Raw genomic sequence first — 16,562 nt, 5'->3', positions numbered from 1 at the left:
GTGACCTGCTCTGAGAGGGAGTTAAACTAGACAATCCCCAGAGGTGCATTCCTACCTCAGCTGGTCTGTGTGAGCCTGTGATTCTATGAGACATGGAAGAGCCAGATTTCAAAGCAAGAATAAATAGAATAGCTGAACATTTTAGCTTTTTTCCCCACTCACTCTAAAAAAAAAAAAAAAAAAAAAAAAAAAGGAAAAGAAAGAAAAGTAAAAAGAAAAAAAGAAGAAAGCAAATCATCTTTCCTGAGTGCTTCATAAAAACTTTGATCCCTCTCCATTTCCTAAATAGAATGCTCGTTTCATTCCATTCATTCTGCAAGTGCTGGAAAACAGGGGCTTGGAACAGAAGTACAGGTTGAGGGGCACAGCATGAGCAACACTCTAATAATTGTACCTTACCATAAAAAACAGCTTTATTTTCTGCATTTACTTTTAATATCTTTGTTCTTGTTTGTTCATGTCGAGCAGGGCTCCCTTGATGGCTCAAACCCTTTGTAGCATATTGGGAAGGACATAAAATATGAAGTAATAACAGTCTTTGGGCTAATACATTTTCAAAAATGTTTCATGCCTCATTTCTCACGTAAATTCTTAGGTTGCATTCAGCCTTCAAAATGTCATTCATATTCATGAAGAAAGAAGGCTAGTGTTCATTACTTTCACTGATAAGCTATAAGCACTGTCAGGCTTGCCCACTGGGGACTGCATCAGTGCCCCAGGGAAAGTGTATTCTCATGGTGTTCCTATCACGAGGACATTGTGACCAAGAAATGGATTATGGGCAGATGATGAAAGTCTTGTCTGCTTAGTTCTGAGGATCCTCCCATTTTCTCTGCATTGTTAATCCAATTCAAACTCACACCCTTGGGGCTCAACAACCCAGGCAAAATGAGGCAAACTGAACAAGGCCCTCTTTAGAAATGCATCAGTGACACTTGCTCCTCAGCTGGGGGATTGCTGCTGAGGAAAGCCTTCTATGCCTTTTCTGCTCATTGAGAAAGGAGAGCCAAGATCTTGGATGAGCCCCAAGCATGATATAATGCATGGCTCTGCCACTGTACCACATACACTGTGATGTCTTCAAGATGTTACTGAGTCCCAGATAACTATGGAAATTAAGACAGAACAATATCACACTGATTTCAATGGGTGTCATCTGGTGTATGTTGGCCATTGCTTTTATATGCACACAATACTGTGTTGAAAGTCTGCTGAGCTCTCAATCTGTATTCAATGACACGATGCTAATTCATCTTATTTATGTTGCATTTTTTTTAAATTTTACTTTTCTTACCATGTAGGTGATAAACTATGAGCAGTGGATTCCACCACGAGTTCACAATCCAAGTGTGGCTGGTAACAGTGAAATGGTGAGTTGCCATGAAAATTGTCCATTTTTTTTCATCAGCAGCTAGCAGCCTGGAAGAACATGGTGTTTTATAGTGTTTCTTTTACTGTATGTTGCTTCCCCAAAAGTTGAAAGATCTTCATCCATATCCGTGTTATTAATGATAATGTGTCTTTATCTTTTATAGAATACCTTATTATTGCTCTGCTATTAATCATGATATTTCTTTATCTTTTATAGAATATCTTATTATTGCTCTGTGATTCCCAGGAGAAAATCTGCCTATAATCCTAGCCTGCTTAGTTTGACTCTGCAGTCATTTTTGAGTAGCTGGAGTACCAGACTAAATTGATGGGGATATTTAAAGGTCAGATATGTATGGGCAGAAGCACATGAAAGAAGTTTGTACAGTGCTTGTCTATGTATTAGTTGACCGTGGCTTTACTGACATTTTTAACATAAAATTTATCCAAATTCAGTGCATTTTACACAACTAACTCTTTGTATAGAGCAGAAAGTTCTCTATCATCATGTACTATTTTAATACTCACTACGTGCAGCAAGGGTATTACCGAAACTTTCGAAAAATTTCTGTGGTACAATAATGATAGCACCATTGACACAGTAAACATACAGTAATTTTTGTCTGCTCACTAGTACTCTGAATTTAAGTGCATAGGTAATCATGACTAAATCACTGAAGTTCTTTGGGAAAGGCAAACCAGTTGAAGAAAAATCACAGAGATTAGACTCTGCCAGGACTAAATTCTTTATGCTGAGAAGTGACATGCTGTGCAAGTACTTTTATTGAAATTAATGCACTTACACCCAGGAAAGAGAGTGCTCAACAGGACCGAGATTGCTGGAATCTGACCAACAGTGTTTTACACTTGGCTTCAAAATTGCTGTATTTCTGTCACCAGGTTAATCCTCATAACATCTCAGTGAGCAAAGATTTCTAAGTTATTTAGAATATCTTAGGATAAACTGGAAACAGTTTATCATCAGACACAATTTAGGTCTTTTTTTCTGTAATACATTTTTTATAAGTGCATTTTTAAAACGTATATTTTTGTCCATAAGTAGTCACACACACTTCATGCAAATTATTTGCAGCTAAAGGGCAGCCTGTGAATTATTTTTTTACATAATTCATTTTTATTTGTGGTGTGACATGATTTTTCATGACTAAAACCTGTTAAGCAGGGAAATAAAGAATATTCTTGTTCATGAGGGAATTCTTTCTTTATAGATATCTTTGCTTACAGACTGGGCAAAACAAAAAGCACAGCTATAATATTCAAGTGAGCAAATATTCCTTACCCTAGGAGTAATTTAAAAGTCTTTAAATGTGTTTTATGTGAACAGCTTTTTAGGAGTGGAGACTTACAGATCTGTCCACCAGTCTTCAATATTCCTCCATAGTTCCTTTTGGAACATCCTTCCCCTTCCACAGAGAAGGAAGGTACTGGGAAGTAACATACTCTGAATTAGTGTATGTTACTGGTCCAACCAGTAGCACTACACAATCTATCACTGTACTTCCTTTTCTCACATCCTGGATAGTGGCAACTAGAGATACCAGATTCCAGATAACACAAACAGCAAGAAGAAAATTGTCTGAAACCAGAACATAACATTTAATGGGTTTTTCTCACTTTTATGCATGCTTTCACTAAGTTGTGTCTGAGGGTTGCCAGGACAATACACCAAAACTGTGAGACCAGGATGGTCAGTTTGCCTCATAGTCTGTCTGGTTTCTACATCAAAGAATGTTTTACCTCTGTTTGGATAGGCAGCTAAACTTCTGGATTTGAATGCTTAGGTAAATCAAAATCAAATACTGTAAATTTAAAACCCATCCCATCACTAACTGATACTGCATGAGCTTTTTTCTCCATAAAAGGGGGTTACTGTATTTATTATTTAAGCACTTATGATATTTCACTAACAAGAGACTCTACTAAATGAGTGCTTTTAATGTAAAGAGGATTATAGTTTGCCATTAATAAAATTATCTGAATAGATTATCTTCCATTTATCTTGATGTCTCCATGATGGAAATCCCAGATCGTAATTCAGAGTCATCATGTTGCTTTTGTATCATTACTTACAAGTGAACAAATTATTATTACTACAAGATATCTTATATTAAAGCAAATATTAGCATTTTAAACCCACTGTGATTTATTTTTCAAAGACATCTCACAATGAGACTGAAAAATTACATTTCAATTTCTCTCTTTAGCTAAGCTAAAACTGCAGTCCTGCTATCTTGAATTTGGAGGAGGGGAGAGGGGCTTGAAATACAAATCAGAATAGGACTAATCTAAGGATGTCTGGATTTGGCCCACAGTGGATGATGAATACTCAGATACAAGCTGTAGAATGGCCCTAAACTGACCAGTTTTAAGGTGGATCTGCTGAAACTTTATCCTACAGTGAAGATCCTCAAGAAGACCTAAAGGGTTTTAAACTCAAAAATGCTAGGTTTTATTAGTCTACAACATAAAATAATTAATTCTTCAAATGACAGGAATTGAAAGCACCTTGTCTATGTTAGTAACTAACACAGAGTAATATGTGAGTATTAGCACAGCAGAAGAGCTGGTGCTGTTGAGCTGATGTCCACATTATATGTGTTATGGGAGATCTTTCTGTGTTCTGATCCTCTCTGTTGGACATCCAATAGTATTTGGAGTTCATCAGATGAACTTCTGGAAAGCATCTTTCATCTGAATTTCATACGCTATGAATTTAGTTTGTGGCACTTTGAGACAAAAACGCAGCATACAGGGATAGCTCTGAAATTCACTTCAAATACATACCCCTGAACAAAACTAAAATACTAATGTAGCCATAACTTACAAAAGATGCTGGAGACATGAAAATGTGTTTAGATTCAATTCTGTGTCTTCCCACTGTGTTCCTGTGGTTGAGTCCCAGTTCTCAGGACAGTCTGCAGACTTCAAGGAATTTAACATGCTGCTGAGAAGAGGGGAATCTAAACCCAGGTGCTATCCACCATGGGAACTTCTGCATTACTCACTGTGTTTAGCAAGAAGAGGACTCCTAAGGTCCCATCCTTAAGGAAAGAAGTTAGCATAGCTCCATCAGCATGAGTGGAATCATGCTAATTTATATCAGCCATGAAGAAAGCCATTAAAGATGTATTTAGAGATAGACTAATATAAGGTTTTACATAGCTAAGTAAGAACAGTGCCTGAAAGAATAAAATAGTTTCAGATTTTTTGTGTGTAATTTTACACAGGTGGATATACATTTATTGCACTAGGTCATGCTTGGTTCAAGACAATTTCTAATATTCTGTTAGTCCATAGGTCTTATATGAGGAGGGTATAGCAGAGTCTGTAGGCTATTAAATCCCCATGCCAATTTATAGCTGGACTAAGATGAACTGGTGGCACAAATCGTTTGATACAAACCCTTTCAAGGTTTGAGCTCAAAAATCTGAATATATAGGGGAACATCTCATCTATTCTCAATTCACTTTCACTAACTCTGCTTCAACTTATTATCTTATTATCTTCAACTTATTATAGAATCACAGAATGGTTTGGGTTGGAAGGGATCTTAAAGATCAACTAGTTCCAACCCCCCTGCCATGGGCAGGGGCACCTTCCACTACACCAGGTTGCTCAAAGCCCCATCCAACCTAGCCTTGAACACTTTCAGGGAGGGGGAAGTCACAACTTTCCTGGGCAATCTGTTCCAGTGACTCACCACTCTCACAGTAAAGGATTTCTTCCTCACATCTAATCTAAATCTACCCTCTTTCAGTTTAAAACTGTTACCCCTCGTCCTATCACTACACTCCCTGATAGAGTCCCTCCCCATCTTTCCTGTAGGCCCCCTTTAAGTACTGGAAAGTCACTATAAAGTATCCTAGGAGCCTTCTCTTCTCCAGGCTGAACAACCCCAACTCTCTCAGTGTGTCCTCATAAGGGAGGTGCTCCAGCCCCCCAGTCATCTTTGTGGCCTCCTCTGGACTTGCTCCAACAGGTCCATGTCCTTCTTATGTTGGGGTCCCAGAGCTGGACACAGGACTCCAGGTGGGGTCTCACAAGAACAGAGCAGAGGGGGAGAATCCCCTTCCTCAACCTTCTGGTCACACTTCTCTTGATGCAGGATACAGTTGACTTTATGGGCTGTGAGTGCACACTGCTGGCTCATAGTCAGTTTTTCCATCCACTACTACCCCAAGTCCTTCTCCTCAGGGCTGCTCTCAAGATGTTCTTCACCCAGCCTGTATATGTGCTTGGGATTGCCCCGACCCATGTGCAGGACCTTGCACTTGGCCTTGTTGAACTTCATGAGGTTTGCACAGGCTCACCTCTCCAGCCTGTCCAGGTCTCTCTGGATGGCATCCCTTCCCTCCCGCGTGTTGCCCACACCACACAGCTTGGTGTCATCAGCAAACTTGCTGAGGGTGCACTCAATCCCACTGCTCATGTCACCAACAAAGATGTTAAACAGCACTGGTCCCAACACCAACACCTGAGGAATGCCACTCATCTCTGGTCTCCACTTGGACATTGAGCCATTGACTGCAACTCTTTTAGTGTGACCATCCAGCCAATTCCTTATTCACCGAGTGATCCATCCATCAAATCCATGTCTCTCCAATTTAGAGACAAGGATGTTGTGTGGGACAGTGTCAAAAGCTTTGCACAATCCCGGGTAGATGAGTGTTAAAATTTCAACACAATTGTCTAGTGACACTAAACTAATTAAATATACTTAAAAATGTACTTTGCCTGGGCATAGAAGTCATGGACTTCTATTTCTGCTTTCAGAACCTCATGTCTTCATAGAAAAATATCCAAACCTTTGGCACTAGAAGCACAGCTATCTTTATAAGCAGTTATCTGTCAAGTGAATGGTGGTCTTTTTTAAAATCTGAAATTAACATACACCCTCTGCCTTATTGCTACAGGGGATGGATGTAACTTGTAATATGTGAATGCTGGGGCTTCAGATGTACTTCATGCTAAAACTTTGCAAAAAGCCTTTAACCCAAATGAAAGCTGAGGAGTTCAGGATCTCTTGAGACCCATCCCTAAGCAGCCTGCCCACTACACATTAGACTGTGCTGGCAAACTCTGTGATAACTTTGTCCCAAAGGATTATGCATATGAGAAAGTGGAAAGGATCTATGCTGTGTGACCTAATTGTCGGAAAGAGTGCAATGAAGGTCTCTGCATTTCTAACTTCTGATAGCATCAGCACTAGCACTTGTAATATCACCAAAGATGCGTTGCCACAATAGGCCAAATTCATTATTGGTGTAAACAGGTGAACATCCATAGAAGCCAGACAGCATTCTTCTAAAACATAGCCATCAGTGAATTATGGTTTTACTCATTTCTAATATATTTACTTTTTCTGGTTTCTAATGAAAAGCAGATATCCTATGTGAAACATGGCATATGATGATGGAAGAGAGGTTATTTGATGTCAGAGTATGAAATTTCTCTCTGAACCTCGCAGAGAAGTTAATAGTCATATTGGAAGAGAACTCAAGTGTTTCTGGACTGATTTCCAAGATAGCAGCTGGTTTAACATAAGTGAAAGCATGTGAGATGGCTGCATGTTCACAAAGTTCCTGCTCTAGGAGCCTGTAGTACCCAAACCTTGAGTTTCTGAAGTAGGACGTTGTTGGAATGTACAATAACAGATTTGAATTGTCATTTATGCTATTATCATTTAATCTAGGAAAGGAAATAAGACCTTGAATAAAGGAAGATTTCAGAACACACTCCCATACACATTTAAATGTAGTAGCTTGCCACATCTGCGATTTCTGGGCATACCTAAAATGCTTCTGGATAATATAGTAGATACATATATTAAAATGTTTTCTGGAACTAATCTGGAATTAAGTATTAAGTAATACTGGGGTATTAAAGAAAAATAATATGTAAACAGCAATATGAAGAGTGATCTAAGTGTGATGACTCTTGTGACTTGCCTTTTTGCTTTTTTATATCTATTGGTCCCAAGCAAGGAAGTGCCTAACTTTTAAAGCATTGTGTAGGTGACCAATTCTTTGAATCTGAGACTTTGCCATTCTCAAAATAAGTACCATGTTACGCTTAGTTTTTATTTGTAGGGTTTGAATACTTTTAATGTCTTTGTTTTTTTGCCAGGGTACAGAACCAGATGATAAAGCAGAGTCCATGGGAACGTTAAAACGATTGCAGAAATTAGTCCGAACCAAAAAAACGAATACACAAAGCTCAGAGGATGTCAAACATGTTTTGGTCCCCCTCAGTAAGTAAAGCATCATATCAGCATTCTTTCCAACATTTGGCAAATGACACTGTATTGAACATAACTGTAAACAATCCTGTCCTGGTCTGTCATTCACCACCCACGATTTTCAAACCCCAACTGAGATGTTACTGTGATACCACTTTAGTGCTGACTTCCTCATAGTGTGAAAACCTGTTTCCTGTCACACTAGCTTGAGTTTTGTAACAGTATATCTTGCAAGAGGGGATTTTAGCTAAATAGAATTGTATAACAGTGGGGCTGAAGAAAATTTGTTTTTAGAGTAGTTCTTAGTTTTGTATCACATTTCAGATCAGAAAGGCAAAACTCACAAATGCAAAGATAACTTTCAGTGTTAATCCATGAGTCAGTAGCAGCTGGGAGCACAAGAAGGTCTGCAGCATGATAAGCAAGTCAGGCCTCTCATCATACCTGATTGCCTAGAGCCATAAGACACAGAAATTCTAAACTGATGCTGAACTCAGGTTATTTTCTGGAGTCTCCTATAGATCACTGATCTTACTGTGCAGCAGTTCATCTGAACTTGTTTTGACAACATTAATTTAACAGTATATGCACTTGTTGTACAACACATTTGTGTATATGATTGTTTTTAAACCAATACTAGCAAAATGAGTTTAAACTAGCTGATGAACTATTACTCCAGCCAAATCATTGCTTGGGCTGAAACACATGAGTAAATTTAGCTTTCAGCACTAGTTTGTAATTGCAGCATACATACTGGGAAGGGGCGTGAGAGGAATTATCCAGAAAAGCTTTCTGAACTTTTCCAGTATTTAGGCTGAACTCATGCTTTCTGCAACTATGCAGCAATATGACATTCAATTAGCAAATTTTCATGTTCAGTGCAGAACCAGTACAATTTTCCAGGCTTTTGAGGGAACAAGACAAATTTACCAAATGGAGAATAAATCTTGCTTTGGGCTCAGATGTCTGACCCAGTACAAAATCCTTTCCATCTCCCTAATTATGATTATGTTTAGGAACCATGGAAGCACCTGAGAAGGGTCTGGTAGGGAATGGGGCCCACACTCACAAAAAGGTGTTGGATTCATTAGCTCATTTCAAGTGTATCTATACTAATGCACGCAGTACGAGCAACAAACAGGGGGAGCTTAAAGCCATGATGCAGCACAAGAACTATGACATAGTAGCTATAACAGAAACGTGGTGGGATCCCTCACATGACTGGAGTGCTGCAATCGATGGCTACAAGCTCTTCAGGAGGGATAGACAAGGAAGGAGAGGTGGTGGAGTGGCCCTGTATGTAAGAGGATGCTATGAGAGCTCAGAAATCCAGTATAGTGATAACGGGGTTGAGAGTGTTTGGATTAGGTTAAGGACCAATAAAGCAGATCTTGCTGTGGGAGTCTGCTATAGACCTCCCAACCAAAGCAGTGAGGTGGATGAAGCTTTCTATAAACAGTTGGGAGAAACCTCGTGGTCACTTGCCGTTGTTCTTGTGGGGGACTTTAACCTCCCGGGTATCTGCTGGGATCACAGCACAGCAGAGAGGGAACAATCCAGGAGGTTCCTGGAATGTGTGGAGGATAACTTCCTCACACAGCTGGTGAGTGAGCCGACCAGGGAAGGTGCCCTCCTGGACCTGCTTCTTGTGAACAGGGAAGAGCTTGTGGTGGAAATAAAGGTTGGAGGCCGTCTCGGGTGCGGTGATCATGAGATGATTGAGTTTTCGATCCTTGGAGAAACAAAGAGAGGGGTTAGTAAAACTGCCATCTTAGACTTCCAGAGGGCAACTTTGACCTGTTCAAGAGACTGATTAACAAAATCCCTTGGGAGGCTGCCTTGAAGGATATGGGAGTCCAGGAAAGCTGGACATACTTCAAAAGACAAGTCTTAAAGGCACAAGAGCAGGCTGTTCCCGTGTGCCAAAAAACAAGCAGGCGGGGAAGGAGACTGACCTGGCTAAACAGAGACCTTTGGTTGGATCTCAAGAACAAAAAGAGAATCTATTGCCTTTGGAAGAGGGGCCAGGTCTCTCATGCAGACTATAAAGATGTAGTGAAGTTATGCAGGGAGAACATTAGGAGAGCTAAAGCACAGCTAGAGCTCAACTTGGCTACAGCTGTTAAGGATAATAAAAAATGCTTCTATAAATTCGTTAACAGCAAAAGGAGGGTTAGGGAAAATCTCCCGCCTTTACTGGATGCAGAGGGAAACATGGTAACTAAGGATGAGGAAAAGGCTGAGGTGCTCAACACCTACTTTGCCTCAGTCTTTAGCAGTGGAACTGGCTGTTCCCTGGACACCCAGCCTCATGAGCTGGGAGATGGGGAGGGGAAGCAGACTGAGGTCAGCACAGTTGAAGAGGAAGTGGTCAGAGACCTGCTACACCACTTGGATGCACACAAGTCTGTGGGACTGGATGGGTTACATCCAAGGGTGCTGAAAGAGTTGGCACATGTGCTTGCCAAGCCACTTTCCATGATTTACCTGAAATCATGGCTAACTGGGGAGGTCCCATTGGACTGGAGGGTGGCAAATGTGACACCCATCTACAAGAAGGGCAGAAAGGATGATCCAGGAAACTATAGACCTGTCAGTCTGACCTCGGTGCCAGGGAAGGTCATGGAGCAGGTCATCTCGAGTGCTATTAAAAGTCATATAATGGACAACCAGGGGATCAGGCCTAGTCAGCATGGGTTTGTGAAAAGCAGGTCCTGCTTCACAAACCTGATCTCCTTCTACAACAGGGCGACCTGCTTATTGGATGAGGGAAAGCCTGTGGATGTTGTTTACCTTGACTTTAGTAAGGCCTTTGACACCATTTTCCACAGCATTCTCCTGGCAAAACTGGCTGCTCGCGGCTTGGATGGGCACACGCTTTGCTGGGTAAAAAACTGGCTGGATGGCTAAAGAGTTGTGGTGAACGGAGTTAAATCCGGTTGGTGGCCGGTCATGAGTGGTGTCCCCCAGGGCTCGGTTTTAGGGCCACTCCTGTTTAACATCTTTATTGAGGGGATCGAGTGCACCCTCAGTAAGTTTGCAGATGACACCAAGTTGCGCGGGAGTGTTGATCTGCTCGAGGGTAGGGAGGCTCTGCAGAGAGATCTGGACAGGCTGGAGCGATGGGCCAAGGCCAACTGTATGAGCTTCAATAAGGCCAAATGCCGGGTGCTGCACTTTGGGCACAACAACCCCCAACAGTGCTACAGGCTTGGGGAGGAGTGGCTGGAGAGCTGCCAGTCAGAGAGGGACCTGGGGGTGTTGCCGGCTGAACATGAGCCAGCAGTGTGCCCAGGTGGCCAAGAAGGCCAATGGTATCCTGGCTTGTATCAGAAATAGCGTGGCCAGCAGGGACAGGGAAATGATCTTACCCCTGTACTTGGCACTGGTGAGGCTGCACCTCGATGACTGTGTTCAGTTTTGGGCCCCTCACTACAAAAAGGACATTGAATTACTCAAGTGTGTCCAAAGAAGGGCAACAAAGCCGGTGAAGGTCCTGGAGCACATGTCATACGAGGAGCGGCTGAGGGAACTGGGGTTGTTTAGTCTGGAGAAGAGGAGGCTGAGGGGAGACCTCATCGCCTTCTACAACCACCTGAAAGGAGGTTGCAGAGAGCTGGGGATGAGTCTCTTTAACCAAGTAACAAGCAATAGGACAAGAGGGAATGGCCTCAAGTTGCACCAGGGAAGGTTTAGACTAGATATTAGGAAGCATTTCTTTACAGAACGGGTTGTTAGGCGTTGGAATGGGCTGCCCAGGGAGGTGGTGGAGTCCCCATCCCTGGAGGTGTTTAAGAGTCGGGTCGACATAGTGCTGAGGGATATGGTGTAGTTGGGAACTGTCAGTGTTAGGTTAATGGTTGGACTGGATGATCTTCAAGGTCTTTTCCAACCTAGACGATTCTGTGATTCTGTGATTATTATTTGGGTTTTTTATGGAGTCATTGTCTTTTTCATTATATAGAATGCAACAGACAGCATTTAAGAAAAAATGTGAGCTATTTTCTCTATGAATTGCACCATATTATAACAGAAGTATTTCATTTTTAAAGATACATTAGAAGATGCTTATGCCTCTGAAGAGGATGACGAAGCAGTAACTTCTTGCATGAAACTGACAAAACCTCAGGAAAAGAAGACCTGGAAAGACAACGTTAGAAGAAAAGAAGAGACTGAGATGAGAGCAGATTTTATTTCTGCATCTCTGGGCCGCTCATACACTTCCAGACTTAATAATTTAGGGACTATTTCAATCCATTCAGAAACCGAATTTCACTTATGGAGTGACTGGAAGCCATTTCCTGATAACCAGCTCTGTCCTTGTGACTTCTTGATTTCAAAAATAGGAGAATGGGAAAACTGTACTTGCTCCTCTCATCACCCACATCTTCCATATTCTCTAACTGATATGGATCTACAGTACTCCTGGGTAAGTGGAAGTGGTTTCTTTTGTGCTGATATGCATAAAAAGTGGAAACTTTTTGCTCTGATTCAGCATTAAAGAGATGTTGTCATCTTCCACGTGGTTATGAAATGCAATAAACCAAATTTAGATTTCAGGTAAATGGATTTGAATGCGTTGTTCAGGCTAACACCAGGGGTTCATATAGGTAGTTCATTTTTAACCATGCAGACATCAGCAGCATTGAGATGGAAGGCTTTAGGCTATTCTGTTTCTCATCAGACACACTGTTTTTTTCATCTGTACATTAAATACTTATCCATCCAGGCTTAGAAAACTTTCTGGAAGTCTGGAGTAAGTCGGTATGGGACAATGAAGCCCCTAGAGGTCACTGCAAAACTAGTAAAGAACACTAGAATTATTTAGACAAATGTCAGAGGTTGAAGAGGTATCGGTGTTTCTGCTACCTTGGGTCACCTCAGCTGGTGGAGGCTATTTTTGCAATTACATTTTAGGGCCAGATACAAAGGAACAGAGTTTAATCTTGTTCTGAAATTATCCTTCTGGATAGCTATCTGGAAGAGGATTTTCTATTTTAATTGATGGCTTTTTTTAAAGCCATCAATTGGCTATGTAAAACTAGAAAAACAAAGCCAAGAAAAACTTTAGTTGGTGAGATATACAAAATATGGACACTGCAATGAGGCTTTTCTCTGTCTCTTCACCAGGCACATCAGGTCTTCTGGCACTCCACATACTGGTAATCACATGGAGGATTACTGGTTGACTGAAATATATCAAGGAAGAAGTAAAGAGTAACCTCTTTTCCCTTTATGCCTATTCCCTCTACAGTGCTCCAGGGAGAGGGCTGGTTCTCACCATGCAATAAGGCCAGCTCCCAGAAAAGTTCATCTAAACCACAGGAGGCAAGATACCTGCTGAAACTTGCCAGCTGAGTGTTCAAATGGAGACCTGAGCAACCATAACCTTAGATCAGAGTCTCCTACTTGAAACAGCATTTTTTCTAATGTGTGCTCATACATCATTAAAGAAAGGTACACATGCATAGATGTGGTGGTCAATATAGCAACCATATTTCTGAATACATGGAGGTAGTCATTCAGTTTCTTTTCAATGACACAGTAGCTGACATAACAGCAGGCTGTACCTGAAACATGGGATTTATCTAGCTGAATGTAGCCCAGAAGATTTTCCTGGGATTTGACATAGAAAACAGAAAGGCTAAAGCTTTGATTGATGGAACTGTAATCAGAAGAGAGAGAAAGCAAACTACCCCTAAAAAAAGCTGAGAAAGGTGCAGCAGTGAAACCCTGGACAGCCTCAGCACTATAGACTCCCAGGGAGAGCCCCTGGAGACAGACCTTCGGGGCAGAGCATTGGCAGAAATAGACTGGCAGCTGTGAACAAAGACTGTGCTGTCGGGTGAGTCCTCCTTCTGACAGTAAATAGGACTCTCTGTAGAAACCGAACCGTCTCAGGGATGATGCTGGGCTCTATCATAAGCCTGCTCCTAATAAAAGCAACTTTCTGCATCCCAAGCTAAGGCTGAAGTCCCAGGGCAAAATAGTAATAATAGATGTGTCGGTCAGATTTACGAGAGCATAAGTGTCAATTCAAATAATTTTATTTCATTTTGTCACAAACAGGCTGTTAATGTTCTCTATCCTGGTGAGATTTGTCCTACCCATGTTACTATTAAGTGCCAGCAAGAGGTTTAGTGCTTTTTTTTTTTTCTGCATTATTGTTTATTTTGCCATCTGCTTTCCTGACGGGCTCCCTGACTTTAATGTATCTCTGTGGGCTTAGTGTCTTTAGATTTAGATTACAGGCAATGGCAAGATATCTCATTCTTTGAATTTGCATTCTACCAACTGGCTCAGCTGAAGATTACAAAGACTGGATTTTCAGTTTTGCTTTTTAAGAATCAAACAAGCTGACACTGGTAGTTTTGCTATGAGGGAATCAGACATTGGGGATGATGCAGATGTTCATTCTGATGTTGATTTACTTACTAGAGTAAACCCAATATATTCCATAATATTATTTCTGATTCTATGAGTAAAGCATCATTTCATTTTCTTGGCTGATCTTGGCTTGGCTATACTGTCTTTGCTGCAGGATGATGTGGAGGAAATAGCCTGAGATAGCCTGAAATGCTAGTTTGTGTGTCCTGAATTAAGGCAAACAGACAAAACTGGTAGATGCAAGACTAAGATCCAAGACTCTGCTATTCCATCAGCAAACTATGGCTGATCTGGTCTGGGAGACAGACAAATATCTAGGTTGGACACATTATCCAGACTCAGCTCAGCAAAACACACAAAACTGATTGAGCCTAGCCTTAATTAAAGCTTGAATTGCAGATAGTAAATTAAGTAGTGCTCTCCCATAATCACAAGGAAAAAGACCTGGATCTCTTCATAATAGACTGTTTAGAGAGACAAAATATGAGTGATCTTAATTCCCTTCCTCCAGTTTCTTCCCCTGTCTCTTTTCATCCTCTTCCTTTCTTCCTCCTCAGCACTTTACACAGACTCTCTTACGGTGTTTCACATTGCCATTGTTTGTTTCACCTAAAACAATAAAAAAGCTGACAGAGATCACCCAAGTTGGTCACCTTAACAAGAAGGGTGAGAACAGATTGCAAAAGTCACATCCATCTTCAGCTACAACAGGCTCACCAAACTCCTCCAGCTACTTACTCTTCCTTCAGCCTCCCCCAGCTAAGCACACAATAAACACCTTTGTTAGCTGACTGCCTCCGGCACAGGGACATTGGAGACAACTCAAATCTCAGCCATCCTGCCCGTCTTCATGTATTAAGAAAACATTTTAGAAGTCAGTATTTCTGTCCTTTAATTAAATACAGAACTGAGTGTGCTATGTTACCATTTTACAGCTACGGTGACACCGTTAGCAACTTTGTGCAAAGTTAACTTAGACACAGGTCATTTTTTTTCTGCATTGTTCAGCTGTTTACAACATAATTAGTGGTTGGTCAAAATTTTGCCAGGGGCAACACAGAGCATTGCTTTTTTTGGTGTGTCAGGATTGCCATGTGAAATTATTTACCTAAGGAGATGTAATTTGTAAATAGTTCTTCCTTAGAAAGTGGAAGAATGTATTTAAGAAAATACTGACTACTTCAGCAAAAAAGAAAAAATATGCCTGGATAAAGAAATGACTATGCTGCACATTTTCATACTATCACAAAGAATATTGGGGAGAGAAATGAGTGATCCGGGCCAGTGTTTGTAATGTTATGAATCAGCTGAAAATCAGGCAGAGGATGGAAGAAAAGATTGTCCAGACACTACTTTAACAACCACTTGACCTTAATGTGAAAGGTTATTGATCTTTATACTTCTTTTTATTCCTCAAGGTTAACACTGTAGAAAACAGATCAGCTGCCTGTCTCAGGCTTTTTTTACCTCCTTTTTTTTTTTTTTAACTGTTGTTACTAGAAGCTGTCCTGTTATTCATATGCTAAGATCTTCACTATGCTAACAAAGTAGTATACTTAGAAGTGCCATATTCTAATGACTTTTATACAAGTCATTTTAGCCTTCTGTTACTTTTTCTCAATCTGTGCAATTGCATAAGACTTTTGCAACCTCATGCAAGGCATTTAAAATCTAGAGTCAGAAGCTTGGAAAGTACAGGAGCTTGATGGGTTTGACTGGCCCTGAAACAGGCACATAGTGGGGTTACAACTGAGCGGTCCTCTTCACAAAAGGGTTCCCAGACTGTCTTGGGCAGCTTGAGAGAGAGAGAGAAAAGCTGATGAGTCCCTTTCTCCTCTCCCTCAATAGTTTAACATGCTACTTCACTGACTGACCCATCCACTCGCCCAGAAACTGTGCAGTATAGAAGCTGGGTTTGTAGGATGACGCAGTCATCCATTACAGGAAAAGGAGAGGACACAACATCTCCTGATGGACAAAAATCACCAGAGAGTTACTGGAAGTGGTTTTCTCTTCTTGCAGCATCTAGAAACATGGTTAGGTTTAACAGAAGAAAGATTTAGTCACTGATACCATAAGAATATTTATCTGTTGCAATGTGTGTTTGGTATTCAGTGAGAATGAAAAGACAAGGGTCATTTCTCAAGACTAGAGAAGACCTGGGATTTTGGTGAGGAGAAAGAAAAAAAATCTAAGGGTGCTGCAGAGCAAAATACCTTTTCTCTCCCATTTCTAGGTTAAGAAGAGAGTAGAAAGCTTCAAAGGATTGGTTTCTATCCAATATGAATGCATTATGTTGTGGTGGAATGAACGATAAGTTTGAGAAAACTGCAAGTGGCTTTATGTCAACACCTGTGTTCATTCTCTCCATATTTCTCTCAGAAATGTGTTATGGTCTTAGGGTTACATTAGCCCTGTTATTATGGCCATGGTTTTCTGCCATTTCAGTGACCTTGTGGCTTTTTGCTTTCCTCCTGGTCTGGCTTGCTTTCTTGCCAGACAAGCCATTACTCAGCATCTCCCTTTGACCCTTAGTAGACATGTC

The 16,562-nt window shown here is 41.0% G+C and overlaps 1 protein-coding gene across 6 annotated transcripts in view; it reads left to right on the top strand.

The window, feature by feature from the left end:
• The window catches only part of SAMSN1 (SAM domain, SH3 domain and nuclear localization signals 1), a 108,224-nt gene that overhangs the window by 42,475 nt on the left and 49,187 nt on the right, over positions 1-16,562 (top strand). For 5 of the 6 annotated variants that reach the window (XM_074858055.1, XM_074858046.1, XM_074858042.1 and 2 more), the window contains 3 exons: positions 1,302-1,370; positions 7,519-7,642; positions 11,683-12,059. In XM_074858055.1, coding sequence (XP_074714156.1) covers positions 1,302-1,370; positions 7,519-7,642; positions 11,683-12,059 — 570 coding nt within the window. Of the gene's footprint in view, positions 1-1,301; positions 1,371-7,518; positions 7,643-11,682; positions 12,060-16,562 lie in introns of those variants that run through there. The other variant, XM_074858065.1, reaches the window with a different exon arrangement.

This window comes from Strix uralensis, chromosome 2 (genome assembly GCF_047716275.1).
Source record: "Strix uralensis isolate ZFMK-TIS-50842 chromosome 2, bStrUra1, whole genome shotgun sequence".
NCBI lineage: Eukaryota > Metazoa > Chordata > Aves > Strigiformes > Strigidae > Strix > Strix uralensis.
This window is presented reverse-complemented; position numbering and strand designations above follow the sequence as displayed.